The sequence below is a fragment of the Magnolia sinica genome, chromosome 17 (assembly GCF_029962835.1).
Source record: "Magnolia sinica isolate HGM2019 chromosome 17, MsV1, whole genome shotgun sequence".
Taxonomy (NCBI): domain Eukaryota; kingdom Viridiplantae; phylum Streptophyta; class Magnoliopsida; order Magnoliales; family Magnoliaceae; genus Magnolia; species Magnolia sinica.
This window is the reverse complement of record NC_080589.1, coordinates 43,739,500-43,755,907: the sequence shown is the minus strand read 5'-3', so window position 1 is coordinate 43,755,907 and position 16,408 is coordinate 43,739,500. Positions and strand designations below refer to the sequence as shown.

The 16,408-nt window shown below is 40.8% G+C and overlaps 1 protein-coding gene across 2 annotated transcripts in view; it reads right to left on the bottom strand.

Moving 5' to 3' along the window:
* The window catches only part of LOC131231204 (uncharacterized), a 117,453-nt gene that overhangs the window by 19,449 nt on the left and 81,596 nt on the right, over positions 1 to 16,408 (bottom strand). The window contains exon 13 of one of the 2 annotated variants that reach the window (XM_058227318.1): positions 13,040 to 13,153. The exons of the other annotated variant lie outside the window; for it this stretch is intronic. Within the exon in view, the coding sequence (XP_058083301.1) occupies positions 13,040 to 13,153 (114 nt within the window). The remainder of the gene's footprint in view (positions 1 to 13,039; positions 13,154 to 16,408) is intronic. 2 annotated transcript variants of the gene reach the window in all.

Sequence of the window (16,408 nt, the reverse complement as noted above, 5' to 3'; positions counted from 1 at the left end):
CTACCAAGAACATACTTGGACCATTGAATTTGTCCTTCTGTGATGGAATCTTCATTTGGAATGTGGCCACAACTGTTGTCGATCACCGCCAGCTGCATGAGATCTTCGGCCTCCAAGACATCGTCGACATTGGATGCACAAAGTGGCGTGATGATAACTGCCCCATCCAACAAATCTTCTACCTCTGAATTGTCCATGTCTTTGGCTATAGACGCATCTACCCATTCGTCCAAAGAACCATTGCTCTAATGCAATTTCGTCTATTTTGTCTGAAATCGAGTCACTTGTCATTATTGCCAGCTCGAAATTTGTGGGGTGGAAGCGATGGAATTATGAGGGAGATCAAGCGAAGCTTGATTTGCTGGATCATTTTGAAACTTTGCTAATTGAAGTCGAAAAGGTTGTTCAATCGCTCGAGCTTTAAGGGGCAAACCATCCCACGTGCCACAACTAAAGATATGAGCCGGTAGAGCCAAGTTATCCGCACATGCTAGAGATAAGACGAAAGCTTTTGATATATGCACGTGCGAGAAGCCACGTGTCAAGATCCGCATGGAAGAAGCCTACAGGGTGTCTTCCTGTAAGGCCAAAGCAAGAGCTAACTCCTCTCTTCGACACTGGTTCGAACCACACTCAAACCTAACTCGAAACTGCCAAGTGTCTCCACGCTACTACGATCAGGGATAGGTTCAGTCTCTGAAACATAGACATGGAGGCTCGATGTTGCGCTAACGTCAGGAGCAACTGTAACGTCCCGGATTTTTGCTAACCTGGAGTTAGACGTCCTTAGGCAATGGGTCGATCATAACACCTTATTGACTTCTCAGAACTCAATCCAAAAATTTTAAATCCCTTTTCAACCCATTTCCTTCACAAATCTCACCTTTCACCACCTTATTCTTCACATTTTTCTAAGCACTTTCATAGTATACACTAATCCTAACATTTAAATGATTGAGAACAACACTTAAACTTAAATTTACTATAATAGTAAATATATAAATAAAAATGGGTTTTGGGCCATTAGTCTTATGGAATCTAACAAAATAAATAGGTGATTTTGATAGAGCAACCTAGTCTGTCGTAATTGGGCGACACGTAGTAAAGTACTAAACTAAACAATCGATGGATTTGGCTTGAACCACTTTCTATACAAACTACAAGACTCAAAACCTTAAAATCACTAACTCAATATTACTTAAAAACCTAGGAGCAATCTCAAAACCCAGTTGCTCACAAGAGCACAATGGAACTCCGTATTGGACCTAAACCGCGTGTCGAAAGTCCAATGACCGCGAAACTATAAGGTTATGACCACCTTACTGGGCTTGACAACCATCGCGGGAACCGAATCCAAATAGCATCTAGAAACGTACAACTTGAGCCCGGAGCGAAGTATGCGGGAAATGCGAATATATTTAAAAAATGAACTCAGATTTGAGTGATTTGGGCCGTTCGCTTGTGGGCCAAATTTAAGGTTTCAGACCGTCAGATTCTAACCCAACTACACCCTTGGATCAGGGAAATTTCCCTACACAAGTCAGTGTACTTGTGGCCCTGATCGAGCGACGATAGCCGTTGAACTAAAACTGGTCCTCCACGGTCGATCCACAAATCCGATCGGACTGAAATCTAAACCTAGCCTAGATCCATTGCCAAGGAACTTACCCTACGCCGTAGGTGAGTAATGGACCTCCAGATGGGCCCCGTTTATCAAAAACACTCCCTTTGGCTATAACCTAAGTATACCATGGCCCTAGGGCCATTTGAACCAGTTCTGGGCCTATATAAGACCCTTAACCCACCATTTCTCTCTCACATACGAATTTGCTCCAAACCCTAAGAGAGAGAAGAGAGAAAAGAGGAGAAAAGTGTGAGGATAGAAGAGAAAGAGTGGGAGATCGTTGCTGGGAATCCCTCCCACAACTCCACGCTTCGATTCACCCTTCCACATCGCTTCACGATCGTCTTCAACTTCGATTTGGGTAAGGAATCCTAACCCTAATCTCGTTTTAGGAATCCAAGTAGAAGAATCAGCGAAATAGTTAACCTCTTTCGTGATTTAGGTAGCCGTTGTGCCGTAGACAAAGACGTAGGGTTCGAACTGAGTTCGTAATCGGCGTACCGGCGAAAGGTGCGGACTATAAACGTTTAGGTTATGGTTTTCAAGGCTTTCAATGTCAGCTAATGATTTATGTCTGGCTTGATTGCTCCCATATGATCTTAGTTACGACATTTTCAATATATCATATATGTGTAAACTAGGTTGTATACAAAATGCATTCCATGTGTTTGCTGAAATGCTTGAATGAACATGAAATGGTGAATTATGCTTGTCAGGATTTCCAATCTTAGATCCATGTTTGTTATATGTTTTATAACCTATGTTGTGTAGGAAATTGCTATAGTTCATGTTATAACTAATCTAGTCTATGTATTTAGAACTGTGTAGTCTAAGCGTTTGATAATATGTCTGAATAAGAAATTGTCCAATGAATTGAATTTATTAAGTGTGTTGAGATAAGATTCTCGATTACTTTAACTTTATGTATAAATTCCTTCATGTAACCTTGATTTCAATTACGCAATTTATGGATGAATTGCAATGTTCGGTAACATGTTCAATATGTTTGATGAAATGCTCAAATGAGTGTTGTACTTGGATTATTTGTTAAATGCTTATATGATTATCACATATATCCACATGCTGCATTTGAGTATGATTAGGACTACTAAGTAGTCCAGGCAATCGGTAACAATTCCTGTTTGAGTGGCCGAATTAGTCTCGCCACATTTGATGCGTTCGGTGAATCCGAGTTGTACGATGATTGTCGACAGTGGTACCATGTCAATTAATTCAGCGTATGCTCGTACCAGTCGAACTTGTCTAATAAACCAATTGACCTATTATGTGTTTACTATGTATGAACGCTACTGCTTGAATCTAAGGTATCACTTACCAATGTAAAAGATCATTTCAACCATGGTACCACGATCTGCTAAGAATCATGAGCCGGGCATGGTTGTATGGGACACCGTAGTCGAGTTGTCGGCCTACGCTGGGGTGACGAGCCTTCCCGTAGTGACCAGTGAGCAACCCGAAAAAAGAAAAACAAAACTCGTGAGCCGAATACGGTGGTATGGGACACTGTATTCGAGCTGTCGGCCTACCCCGGCGCAGCCTGGCTGTGGTCCCCAGTCGAGTTGGTGACGAGCATTCGAAAATAGACTACCAGTTGGTAGGGCGTTGATGGTGTGACCTCGAGTACAAAATAGGCCTACGATGACGGTGACGAGCCTCTCGTAGCGACCTTGAGTATAAACTCTCGAACTTGCCTATCGTATGTGATTAACTAGGATTGACGACCCTAGATGGATCATTGTTTGGGTAAATGATATAAAGGGAGGTACCTTAGCTTCCCAAACCTGCTGTATGAATAGGTCTAATTAAGAACTTGGCTAACACACACATACACCACATTGCATGTGCCTTTGGCGATGGAGTTGAGCACAGCGGGAGTGTTGCATGCGCGACCGTGAGATGATGTCACTGAGGGAGTGCAGGCGAGGGCATGCATCATTATAGCATATCATCCCTGCATTAACAAGAGTACTTAGGACATGATTGTTGTACTGCTTTATCATTACTGCTTAACTGAATTGATAACATGTTAACCTTTACTTTATAGTTACATTGAATTAGCTACTCATTCCAACCTAGGACGGTGTTTTAAACACCAACCAGACTCTGATTTAGATGCAGGTGATGGCGAGGTGTATACAGCAGAGTTAAACTTCGTAGGCCAGGAGGAAGAGTTCTCCTACGTTCAACTATCGGGCAGATCTATGTAGATCTCATACCGATGCACAGGGACTACTGGGATACCTGTTTAGTTGAACACATTTACTTCCCGCATTTATATGGTTAGAAACAACACATGTATATATTTAGCCCGGTTTCATATTCATACTCCAAAATTTGTGAAACGTTTTCATAATTAAATGCATATATTTTAATCTTCCGCTTGCCAAATTACATTAACTCTGAAGTATGATATGTTGTTTTAGTAAAATCCCACTCATGTTTACTGCATTGCTAATGGACGACATCTAAACATCATTATCAATGTTGCATAAGTGATGCGTTGGAACTCGGGAGTAGAGCTTTGCTCGACCCCCAAATTTCAGGGCGTTACAAGATGGTATCAAAGCATGATTCGGATTAAACTGGACTTGGGTTATGGTAACACAATACATTCTGACGCACTCTGAGTTAGGAGGGGGCGATAGAATCTAGAAACCACATTAGAATCCCAAGTTTCGCCAACGAGCGAAACTGACAGTTGAAGTATGACCCGTATGCTCCTGTGATCATGTGAGATGATCCCAATTCCTTTCTAGACCGTCAATCGACGGGTTTAGACCATAATTCGGTGTATTCCACACTCAAAGGACCCGGAAAGCGTGAATATACGCGAGATGGAACCCGAAACCACATCAAACGGACTCGGGGGCCCAAACGACGCAAATCGAGGGGACCCGAGGTGGGTCCCACACATTTTCGGCACCCCCAGGGCGAGCCATCACCCCAAGGTCCAGCGAACCGCGATGGAATCGCGCTTACCACGAGGCCTCGCGGTCCAGCGGGCCGGGTGGCCTGTTTTCTGCAACTTTCGTCCGACTTCAAAAAGTCATATCTCCCTCGTTATAACTCTGATTTAGGTGGTTCAAAAGCTAAATTGAAGCTTGATAAGTCTAGTTTCATATAAAAATAAATGAAAAATATAACAAAAATTTTAATATAGATAAATATATGTCGTTGTGACAACTGTCCGAAAATCATTAGTTTGGACAGCTGCTGCTTTTATAATTTTTAGAATTTATCTACAACACGAAATCTAATGAAATTTGATGAAGATGAAGTAGACTTGATGACGAACTACTAGAAAAATAATTAAAATAATAGACTAACTAAAAGTGCCAGAAAAGGGTATAGAACTACCCTAGGACCTTGGGAATGAAGATTATATAAAATCAGACAGTATAGGAGACCCAAGAAATTAATAACGTGAACCCTAGGACCTCTCTAACGGGTATGGGCATATGTGAAGTGCTCGAGTGCAGTTAAATTCAAGTTCGGGCAACTCAATTCCAATCAAACAACTTTTGACCCTAACTGATAAAACAATTTCTTGTATTAGAAATGGTATGAAATCACCTAGCGTATGAGCGTAGACCTTGGATTACAACTATTGGATTACCGCTACTCCTTAATTAAGACTAGGCTACTGGTTATACTAATGAATGTAAAAGACTGATTATGCTAAGATAATTGAATGATAGACTTAGTCGGCTTGATTAGGTTGGAGTGAGACCTCACTCTTTCGTTGGATCTACTTGATACTTATAAGCTTCTTTAATAACTCTTAGGAAAGTTGTTTTGACTTAGAAACTAGTCACGCTTAGAGAAAACTTATATATCCCTCGGATTAAACGTTAGGTCAAGTCAACACACCCCTTAGAATTGCCTTCCCAAGGACTTATTACGATCGGGAACATGGAGTAGAGGAACTATATATAAGCGAAGTATTCGCGGTTTGAATCGAATTCTAAATCCTGGTAGTTACCAATGAACTCAATGTTCTGATCAAGCAGAAGATCGGGATCAACTAGGATTAAGAACTGATACGACAAATTTTTTGTCATAGACTAGGCAGAAGGTCTATGTATCCGGCTCAGACCCACTACACAACTTTCCTTCCATGTTGGCCCGACCACTTACAACCAAAAGTTTATTACTTCATCTTTGAGAAGTGTTAAGAATATATAGCCAATAGAGATTTTTTTTTTAGGCCCAAAAAATTTCTCAAATGGGCAACAGACAGTTAGGAATTAGGTCCCGAATCACAGACCATTCTAGTATACATATTGTGCATATTAACTTAGAAAGATAGTCTGCCTGTTAACCTATTTTGCCCAAATTCCTTACGTACTAATAATGTATAGATCATCTTACAGTATTAAATTGGGCATGATTAAAGAAGGTAAGTCGAGACCGTGGCAAAAGTCCTTTGGTAGAATTAGGCATCTTGCCACACACTCACACCCGTCCCTGAAATCAACCACAACACCCATCATTTTTAGCTCCTTTCTATGACCATAGGTACCAATGCCATAGTACACATCATCGATGGAAGGAAGACTAATGTATTGAGAGGTCGTTTCCCATTTCATGTCAGGGATAGGTCCTAAGTTGCACCTTGTTCCAACATACGGATCGGGACATAGATTCTTGAGCCTTGAGAGTAAAAATAATTTTTAAGGGGGGTAGAAAAGTTATGAACTCAGTCGGGTTAAGTAGGTACACTTGTCTACCCACTCATAGGTGCAACGAAAGCTTGGTGGGCTAATAGCCAACTGGCCCAAGATCGAAGGAAATTGATCCAGGTTACACGTAAGTTTAGGTCACTAATAGGATCTGAATCTTCCTTAGAATGTCAATAATGAAGTCATTGAAGGAAAGCAATTAGGGTTCGAGTATTAAACCAATTCATATTAAAGAATAGGCCTAACAATGGGTACGAGCTGAATCAAAAATAGCCAAGGTCACTGCATCCCCAAATGCGCTCGTTAAATACGGACCCAATAGGAGCCTTAGCCAATTTCAGGGCGAAAAAGTTTTAAGGAGGATAGACTAAAGTAAGCCAGACTAGCATAGATAGTATACACCCTACCACGCATATAAACTTGAATCAATAAAACTTAGGCAAAAGAAATAATAAAATCTTTACTTATTACCATTAGCCAATTTCAAGGACGAAATTATTTTTAAGGGGGGTAGATTGTAACGTCCCGGATTTTTGCCAACCTAGAGTTGGACGTCTTTAGGCAATAGGTCGATCATAAGACCTTATTGACTTCTCAGAACTCAATCTCAAAGTTTAAAATCCCTTTTCACCCATTTCCTTCACAAATCTCACCTTTCACCACCTTATTCTTCACATTTTTCTAAGTACTTTCATAGTAGACGCTAATCCTAACATTTAAATGATGGAGAACAATACTTAAACTTAAATTTACTATAATAGTAAATATATAAATAAAAATGAATTTTGGGCCATTAGTCTTATGGAATCTAACAAAATAAATAGGTGATTTTGATAGAGCAACCTAGTCTGTCGTAATTGGGCGACACGTAGTTAAGTAGTAAACTAAACAATCGATGGATTTGGCTTGAACCACTTTCTATACAAACTACAAGACTCAAAACCATTAAAATCACTAACTCAATATTACTTAAAAACCTAGGAGCAATCTCAAAACCCAGTTGCTCACAAGAGCACAATGGAACTCCGTATTGGACCTAAACCGCATGTCGAAAGTCCAATGACCGCGAAACTATAAGGTTATGACCACCTTACTGGGCTTGACAACCATCGCAGGAACCGAATCCAAATAGCATCTAGAAACATACAACTTGAGCCCGGAGCGAAGTGTGCGGGAAACGCGAATATATTTAAAAAATGAACTCAGATTTGAGTGATTTGGGCCGTTCGCTTGCGGGCCAAATTTAAGGTTTCAAACCGTCAGATTCTGACCCAACTACACCCTTGGATCAGGAAAATTTCCCTTCACAGGTCAGTGTACTTGTGGCCCTGATCGAGCGACGATAGCCGTTGAACTAAAACTGGTCCTCCACGGTTGATCCACAAATCTGATCGAACTAAAATCTTAACCTGGCCTAGATCTATTGCCAAGGAACTTACCCTACGCCTTAGGTGAGTAATGGACCTCCAGATGGGCCCCGTTTATCAGAAACACTCCCTTTGGCTATAACCTAAGTATACCATGGCCCTAGGGCCATTTGAACCAGTTCTGGGCCTATATAAGACCCTTAACCCACCCCTTCTCTCTCACATACGAATTTGCTCCAAACCCTAGGAGAGAGAAGAGAAAAGAGGAGAAAAGTGTGAGGAGAGGAGAGAGTGGGAGATCATTGCTGGGATTCTCTCCCACAACTCCACGCTTCGATTCACCCTTCCACATCGCTTCACGATCGTCTTCAACTTCGATTTGGGTAAGGAATCCTAACCCTAATCTCATTTTAGGAATCCAAGTAAAAGAATCAGCGAAATAGCTAACCTTTTTCGTGATTTAGGTAGCCGTTGTGCCGTAGACAGGCGTAGGGTTCGAACCAAGTTCGTAATCGGCGTACCGGCAAAAGGTGCGGACTATAAACGTTTAGGTTATGGTTTTCAAGGCTTTCAATGTCAGTTAATGATTTATGTCTGGCTTGATTGCTGCCATATGATCTTAGTTACGACGTTTTCAATATATCATATATGTGTAAACTAGGTTGTATACAAAATGCATTCCATGTGTTTGCTGAAATGCTTGAATGAACATGAAATGGTGAATTATGCTTGTCATGATTTTTAATCTTAGATCCATGTTTGTTATATGTTTTATAACCTATGTTGTGTAGGAAATTGCTATAGTTCATGTCATAACTAATCTAGTCTATTTATTTAGAAATGTGCAGTCTAAGTGTTTGATAATATGTCTGAATGAGAAATTGTCTGATGATTTGAATTTATTAAGGGTGTTGAGATAGGATTCTAGATTACTTTAACTATATGTATAAATTCCTTCATGTAACCTTGATTTCAATTACGCAATTTATGGATGAATTGCAATGTTCAATAACATGTTCAATATGTTTGATGAAATGCTCAAATGAGTGTTGTACTTGGATTGTTTGTTAAATCTTATATGATTATCACATGTATCCACATGCTGCATTTGAGTATGATTGGGACTACTACGTAGTCCAGGCAATCGGTAACAGTTCCTGTTTGAGTGGTTGAATTCGTCTCGTCAAATTTGATGCGTTCGGTGAATCCGAGTCGTACGATGATTGTCGACAATGGTACCATGTCGATTAATTCAGCGTACACTCATACTAGTCGAACTTGTCTAATAAACCAATTAGCCTATTGTGTGTTTACTATGTATGAACACTACTGCTTGAATCTAAGGTACCACTTACCAATGTAAAAGCCCGTTTCAACCATGGTACCACGATCCACTAAGACTCATGAGCCGAGCATGGTGGTATGGGACACCGTGGTCAAGCTGTCGGCCTACGCTGGGGTGACGAGCCTCTCCATAGTGACCAGTGAGCAACCCGTAAAAAAAAACTCGTGAGCTGAATACGGTGGTATGGGACATTGTATTCGAGCTGTCGACCTACCTCGGCGCAGTCTAGCTGTGGTCCCCAGTCGGGTTGGTGACGAGCCTTCGAAAATAGACTGCCAGTTGGTAGGGCTTTGGTGGTGTGATCTCGAGTACAAAATAGGCCTACGCTGACGGTGACGAGCCTCTCGTAGCGACCTAGAGTGTAAACTCTCGAACTTGCCTATCATATATGATTAACTAGGATTGATGACTCTAGATGGATCATTGTTTGGGTAAATGATATAAAGGGAGGTACCTTAGCTTCCCAAACCTGCTGTATGAATAGGTCTAATTAAGAACTTGGCTAACACGCACATACACCGCATTGCATGTGCCTTTGGCGATGGAGTTGAGCACAGCGTGAGTGTTGCATGCGCGACCGTGAGATGATGTCGTTGAGGGAGTGCAGGCGAGGGCATGCATCATTATATCATATCATCCCTGCATTAACAAGAGTACTTAGGACATAATTGTTGTACTGCTTTATCATTACTGCTTGACTGAATTGATAACATGTTAACCTTTACTTTATAGTTCCACTGAATTAGTTACTCATTCCAACCTGGGATGGTGTTTTAAACACCACCCAGACTCTGGTTTAGATGCAGGTGATGGCGAGGTCTATACAGCAGAGTTGGACTTCTGAGGCGAGGAGGAAGAGTTCTCCTACGTTCAACTATCAGGCGAATCTATGTAGATCTCATACCGATGCGCAGGGACTACTGGGATACTTGTTTAGTTGAACACATTTACTTTCCGCATTTATATGGTTAGAAACAACAAATGTATATATTTAGCCCGGTTTCATATTCATACTCCGAAATTTGTGAAACGTTTTCATAATTAAATGCATATATTTCAACCTTCCGCTTGCCAAATTACATTAACTCTGGATTATGATATGCTGTTTTAGTATAATCTCACTCATGTTTACTGCATTGCTAATGGACAACATCTAAACATCATTATCCATGTTGCATAAGTGATGCGTTGGAACTCGGGAGTAGAGCTTTGCTCGACCCCCGAATTTCAGGGCGTTACAGCAACTCCCGTGGAGCATTCTACATTACGTGGCGCTTATCCATTCACCAAAACTTCACCCACCAGCACTTCGCCAATGGGATGAGGGGCAGGTTATCTGGTCTTCACTCAGTGGTCTATTGGAGCAAGAAATTGGTGGTCCTTCTCGCGATCTTCACCTCTTGCAGCTTCCCGATGTAGCTAGCCTCTCACTGTTACCCCAAATCTCGCCCCATCTTGGGATATGATTCCTCGCTTCCTCCCTTTTCACCCTCAACACCAGGACGTCATCTCCTATTGCAATCTTAATGGTGATGGGAACTGCCTTGGCCCTTTTCCTCCTGATGATAATTCTAACAACCCCAACCTCCTCTCCCTTGTTGCTTCAGCTATAGAGATCACCTCTCCCAAAATGGAAACCACCTCTAGAAAAGCATTTGTAAACCACAAATCCAAAGGGATCCCCTAGATTAGAAACCGGACTTCTTAAGCACCAAACGTTGAGTGTTCCGTCCATCTCTACATCCTCTCTACTAGTCCATCATTGTGCAAATTCCCTGCGAAGAACAGTAGATCGAGATTGACGTCAGGGTGAACGTTAATCCAAACCTCATTAACCTCTATTGGTTTGATTTTGAAATTGCGTTCGTTCAAGTTGCAGCATTCAACCAGCCAACGTTTGATCTGCGTGATGGTGGCCCCCTCTTTTGTAATGACTATCAGGGACCATCACAATGAGTTCTAGGCCAGTTGTATCGTCTCAAGCATAACGCATATCATATGCTAGTCTCTTGCTCCTTCTGTCCATATCCATTTACTCGATCTTCCCCCATTTCCTCCCCATGTACCGTATTCCCCCTTTTCCCCCACCACTGCGTCTCTAAAGGAACACACCTTATCTGGTTCCCTCTCGTTTGGTGCATCGTCTATGTTAAGCTTTACTCCTGCATTTACAGACCCCCTCACCCCCTCCCTTACATCTGTAATAACTCCCCCTGATGAAGATTTTTTGTTACCCTCTTCTGAATTCTTCACCTCAGGGCCTAACCTGGCTTTCTGTACTAACAACTTCCTACCTAAAAAATCCTCTTCGTTCAACAAATTAATAGCCCTCTCTAACTCCTGTTTGCTCATCCAAACAAACGCGAATCCCCGATCTGTATACCGATCCCCAGTGATGATAACCTCCGTTACAACACCAGCTTTCCCAAAAACTCTCAAGAAATTGATGTGCATCCATCCCTCATGGAATCTCGACACAAAAAGAGTCAGGAATTCCAACAAGGGTCTTGGGTTGGGGATGTTGGATCTATAGCTTCTCCTTCGAACTTCAGTCTAGGCACCCTCGCCTCCATCTCTCCTGAAGTGTCGATAGTCACAACTTCATCCCCCATTATCTTCTTTCCTTTCCCAGAATCTTTTGGATTCCATTCATTACCTTTGCCATCGTTGCAGTTGCCCCTCGTCGTCCGTCCGCCACTCACTCTCGCCACCTTTTCTTCACCTTTCTCGCCATTAAGCGTTTGACTCTTACTTATCACCAAAGGTATTAAAAATAATTTTAAAAAAGAGTCTCCAATCAAGCAAGCTATAGATCTTCAATAAAGTCTCATGCAGAGCCACTTGTAGAATTTTTCATTGATAAGATGATTAAAGAAAGATTTGTGTCCACCATGAAGAAGTGGTTCCAGTTTTATGAGAGGATATATTTTTTGGTGTTGGTTAAAATGGCCTACCACATGCATACGGAGCCAAATCAAATCATTTAAACTTACTGGTTTGTATTGCCACCAAGACAAGATCACCAATTGTAGCCAAGTAGACTATGCTTAGGTTTTCAAGAACATGGAAGTATCATAGCTGATGGTGATGATAATGATTTTTCTTTTTCTTTTTTCTTTTTCTTTTTTTTTTATTTTTTTATTTTTTTATAGGGATAAAGAGAATTTTATTAAGAAACCTACTGCTAAATCAAAGCAGGAAAAGAATACAAGAGGAAAAACCTCAAATTACATCCCAAAAAATAGAGGAGAGATCACAATCAGCTATATCTTTCAGAATAGGAGCCCATTCAAGCAGTAGCAACTTGACCTTCTTGATCCCTGACTTTCATGTCCGGTCGTCCCTAAACTGTTCCAAAAGCAATGATTGTTCCTCTCCCCCTAAATGGACTGGCACACAACCAGGAGGGTGACGTGCCATATGATCCTACCACCCTTTCCTACACCTCCGTTGTGCCAAGCCCAAGGAAGGCCACTAGAAACTAGAAAGTGCATCTAGGCTTTGTGAGAAAAAGGGCAATGGATAAACATATGGTTGGCAGTTTCCGCCGTTTGCATGCAAAAGGTGCAAATATTGGGGATGATCATAGACCCCTTTTGAGGATTGTCAATTGTCAGGACCTTGTTCCTTCCCACTAGCCATGTAAATGCAGCAACCTTGGACGGGGCATCATAGCACCAAAGTGGAAGGCGTGACCCTGAACAACTGGTGGCCCACTCAATTCAAGCAAATTGTAAAACGATCTAATGAAAAATCAATCCAAACTATGAGCACTCCACATTATCATGTCATTTCCCCCGGATGATAATTATAACAAAGATGATTTATATGGTTTTGACTTTGTGAGAAGGAAAATTCTAGTAGAATATTAAAAGAAATTGCAGAGCTTTTATATATATATATATATATATATATATATATATATATATATATATATATATATAGAAATTGCAGAGCTAATATATAATTACAAATGGAAAGAGAGAAATGTGATAATTACCATACTAAACAGTCGCAGAAGAGGTGCATCTGTGCTAGCAGTTGATGAGCTCTTCAAGCTGCAACTTATCATGAGAAGTATATCATAAGCTGTTCTTCTAGTTTCTTTCTTAGACTGCGTAAAGATGTGCCCAAATCCCATTAGTATAAAGATCACATTGGAATAGAAACAGGTGGTGAAAACCATAGCTTATATTGAAAGGCAACTTATTTCCAATTCAAAAAATTACACTTTGAAGCATGGAAAGCCAAAACGGTTACATAACAGTAACCATTACGTGTTATGGGGGCTGTTACAGAAAAAATGGCTCATAAAGGCCCCGTAATGGTCCCAAAACAGATTTTTTATTAACCGTTACAACCACCGTTACTGCTATGGAACACCTTGTTTCTAAGTTAAAAGTAAAAATAAAATAGAAACTTCAATATGCATAGAAATACAAGCATGTTGATGACTTCAAGTTAATTTAGCAGATATTCCCTATTGAAAGTGTATTGTATTCTTCTTTTTTTTGTAGTCTGTATACTCTGTTGTGGCCCATATCTTTATTTCAATATATGTTGGGGGTGTTGTAGAGAGAAATATAACACAAAAACACTACCTTTTTCTTCCCTTTTCTTGTCTCTTTCTCCCATCTTCCAATCATTTCATTCTCCTACAACCTTCACCCAGTGTTCGAAATATCGATACTATCGGCCGATATATCGGCCGATATTATCGTTATCGCACCACTACGAGACGATACACTCGCGATAACCCCCGGAAGATACCAAAAAATCTAAAATCCAGATATCGGCCGATATATCGTCAATATCGCACCAAAAAACCCAAAAATTTGAATTAGAAAAAAAAAAAAAAGGAAATCGGAGAGTACCTGGCTGTAGCGGCGATCGGAGGTGGGCCATTTGACAGGTAAGTACGATTTTCTTGCCATTTTCTTCTCTTTCTCAGAGATTCCGGCGAAGATTCAGGCCGAATCGATGAACCGTTCCTTCTGGAACGAGATTTGAGGGGTTGCGTGCGTGAAAGATGGATCGGACTGCGTGGATGGGGGTAAAAATGGAGAGGGAAAGTGAAAGAAGGGCGTGGATGGGGAAATCACAGAAACAATTAGAGGAACGGACGAGTCCATCGTATTAGGGTTCAGAAAGTAAAAGAGGGAGAGTGAAAGAGGGAAAGCGAAAGAAGGATATATCGTTTGTATCGCGCCGTCCATCGTTTGTATCGCGGCATCTTATTAGGGTCTCAGTAAACTCACTCGGGCCCACCTTTAATGTATGTGGTCCATCCACGCCGTCCATCGGCTTTTCCATCTTAATTTAACGGTTGAGCCCAAAATTTAATCATACCCAAAGATCGAGTGGACCATACCATAGGAAATAGTTGGAATAATGATTTCCACCGTTGAAAGCTTTTTAGGGCCCACAGTCATGTTTACATGTCATCCATACCGTTAATAACGTCATTCTTACTAGGATGAACTGAAAACACAAACATTAGCATGATTCAAAACTTCTGTTGGCCCACGAATATTTCAACTGTGGACGTTCAATTATCCCGTTTTCGGCCCACTTAAGTATTGGATACGGTTCATTTTTGGCCTCATATCCTAAAATGCACTCACAAAACGGATGGACGGAGAGGATTTCTCACAAACATCACAGTGGACCCCACCTGGGTTCCCAACGCAGGAACTTCTTACGGAAGGCTTTCGCTGGAAATTTGTGTCCGAAACGGATTGGCTACTCCCACGGGCACCAGCCAATGGCTGGTGCTTGGTGCTTTGTGGGCCCCACCATGATGTATGTGTTTCATCATTTCTGTCCACCTATTTTTATAGATCATTTTATGTTATGAGAGAAAAAATGAGGTATATCGAAATATAATCTGGACCACATTACAGAAACAGTGTTGAATGAATGTTGACCATTTAAAATGTTTTGGGAGCCATAAAAGCTTTGGATTAAGCTGATATTTATTTTTTCCCTTCATCTGGGTCTTTATGATCCAATCAACAGATTGGATGTCAAATAAACAGTGCAGTGGGCTTTAGGAGGATTTAAATGGTGGATATCCAATCATTATTGTTTTCCTGTGGTGTGGTGCACCTTAGAATTATATCCCTATAATTATTTTTATTAAATCCTAAAATGATCCGTAAAAATGGATGAACGGAATGGATGAAACGAATACATTATGTTGGGGCCCACATAGCACCGACCGTGCATGGCTGGTGTGAGGGAGTTCACCCGCGTAGGACACGGATTAGATACTAACATTTGCACAGCCAGACTGGCTACTGAATTGACGTCACCAAGTTCTGTGGGGCCCACCATGATGTATGTGTTTTATCTACACCGTCCTTCCATTTGGCTAGATAATTTTAAGGCATGAGACAAATAATGAGTCAGATCCATATATGGAGTGGACCCCACCACAGAAAACAGTGGGGAGAGGGACGCCCACCGTCCATCTATTTCTCAAATTTTACTTCTTCAGCTCTTCTTTTGCTTTTCAATAAATTGGTTCTGTTTTCATACATGACTATGATATATTTATAAATATCATGCATCCAATTTAAATATAGTTGCATTAGTTTAGTTAAACATCGCATAGTTTAGGACCCTACACAAAGGAAACTTATTATGTGCATATTTTTTTTGAGATGTTATGATTTAAAAGTGTGTATTAAGGGCTTTTTTAACAATCCCCAAAGTTTCATTAAAAAATTCAACCATTTTCTCAATGTTTCCCCACGTTTCCCAAAAAGTGCGATAAACTATGCGATACAAACGATATATCCCATGCGATAACCGATACATATCTGTATCCCAAGGGTGCGATACATAGTGCGATACCGATATTTCAAACACTGCCTTCACCTACCTGGTATCAGAGCCTCCCCTTTTGATTGAGGGTTTGATAAGAGCTATCGGAGACTACTGACGTCGGCAATTGTACCATCCATATGGACTTGTGATCTAAGAAGGGTATGGGTAGATAAATCTTGATTTTAGAAGATTTATGGTGATTTTTGTCGATTTTTCTAGAATCGTTTAAGGTGTGTTTCAAGCCCACAAGGTATGTTTAAAAAACAGCCCCTTTTCGAGTTTTTTTTTTTTGTCATTTCTCCTAATCGAAGGGATTTTTCTGAGAAATTTATCCACATGGTTGGTCAGAGTCATTGTCATTGACCATCCATACATGAGTTTTACTCAATCATTGGAGTTTTAGCAAGTTTTTGGGGTTTTCCATGTGCGGTTCCACCGTTTTGGGCCAGGGTTCCATTGTTTTGTGGGATTCCATGTGCCTAGCATACATCAAGCCTTGTTTTGCTCAATCTTTGTTGAGATTCATGTCTTTTATATG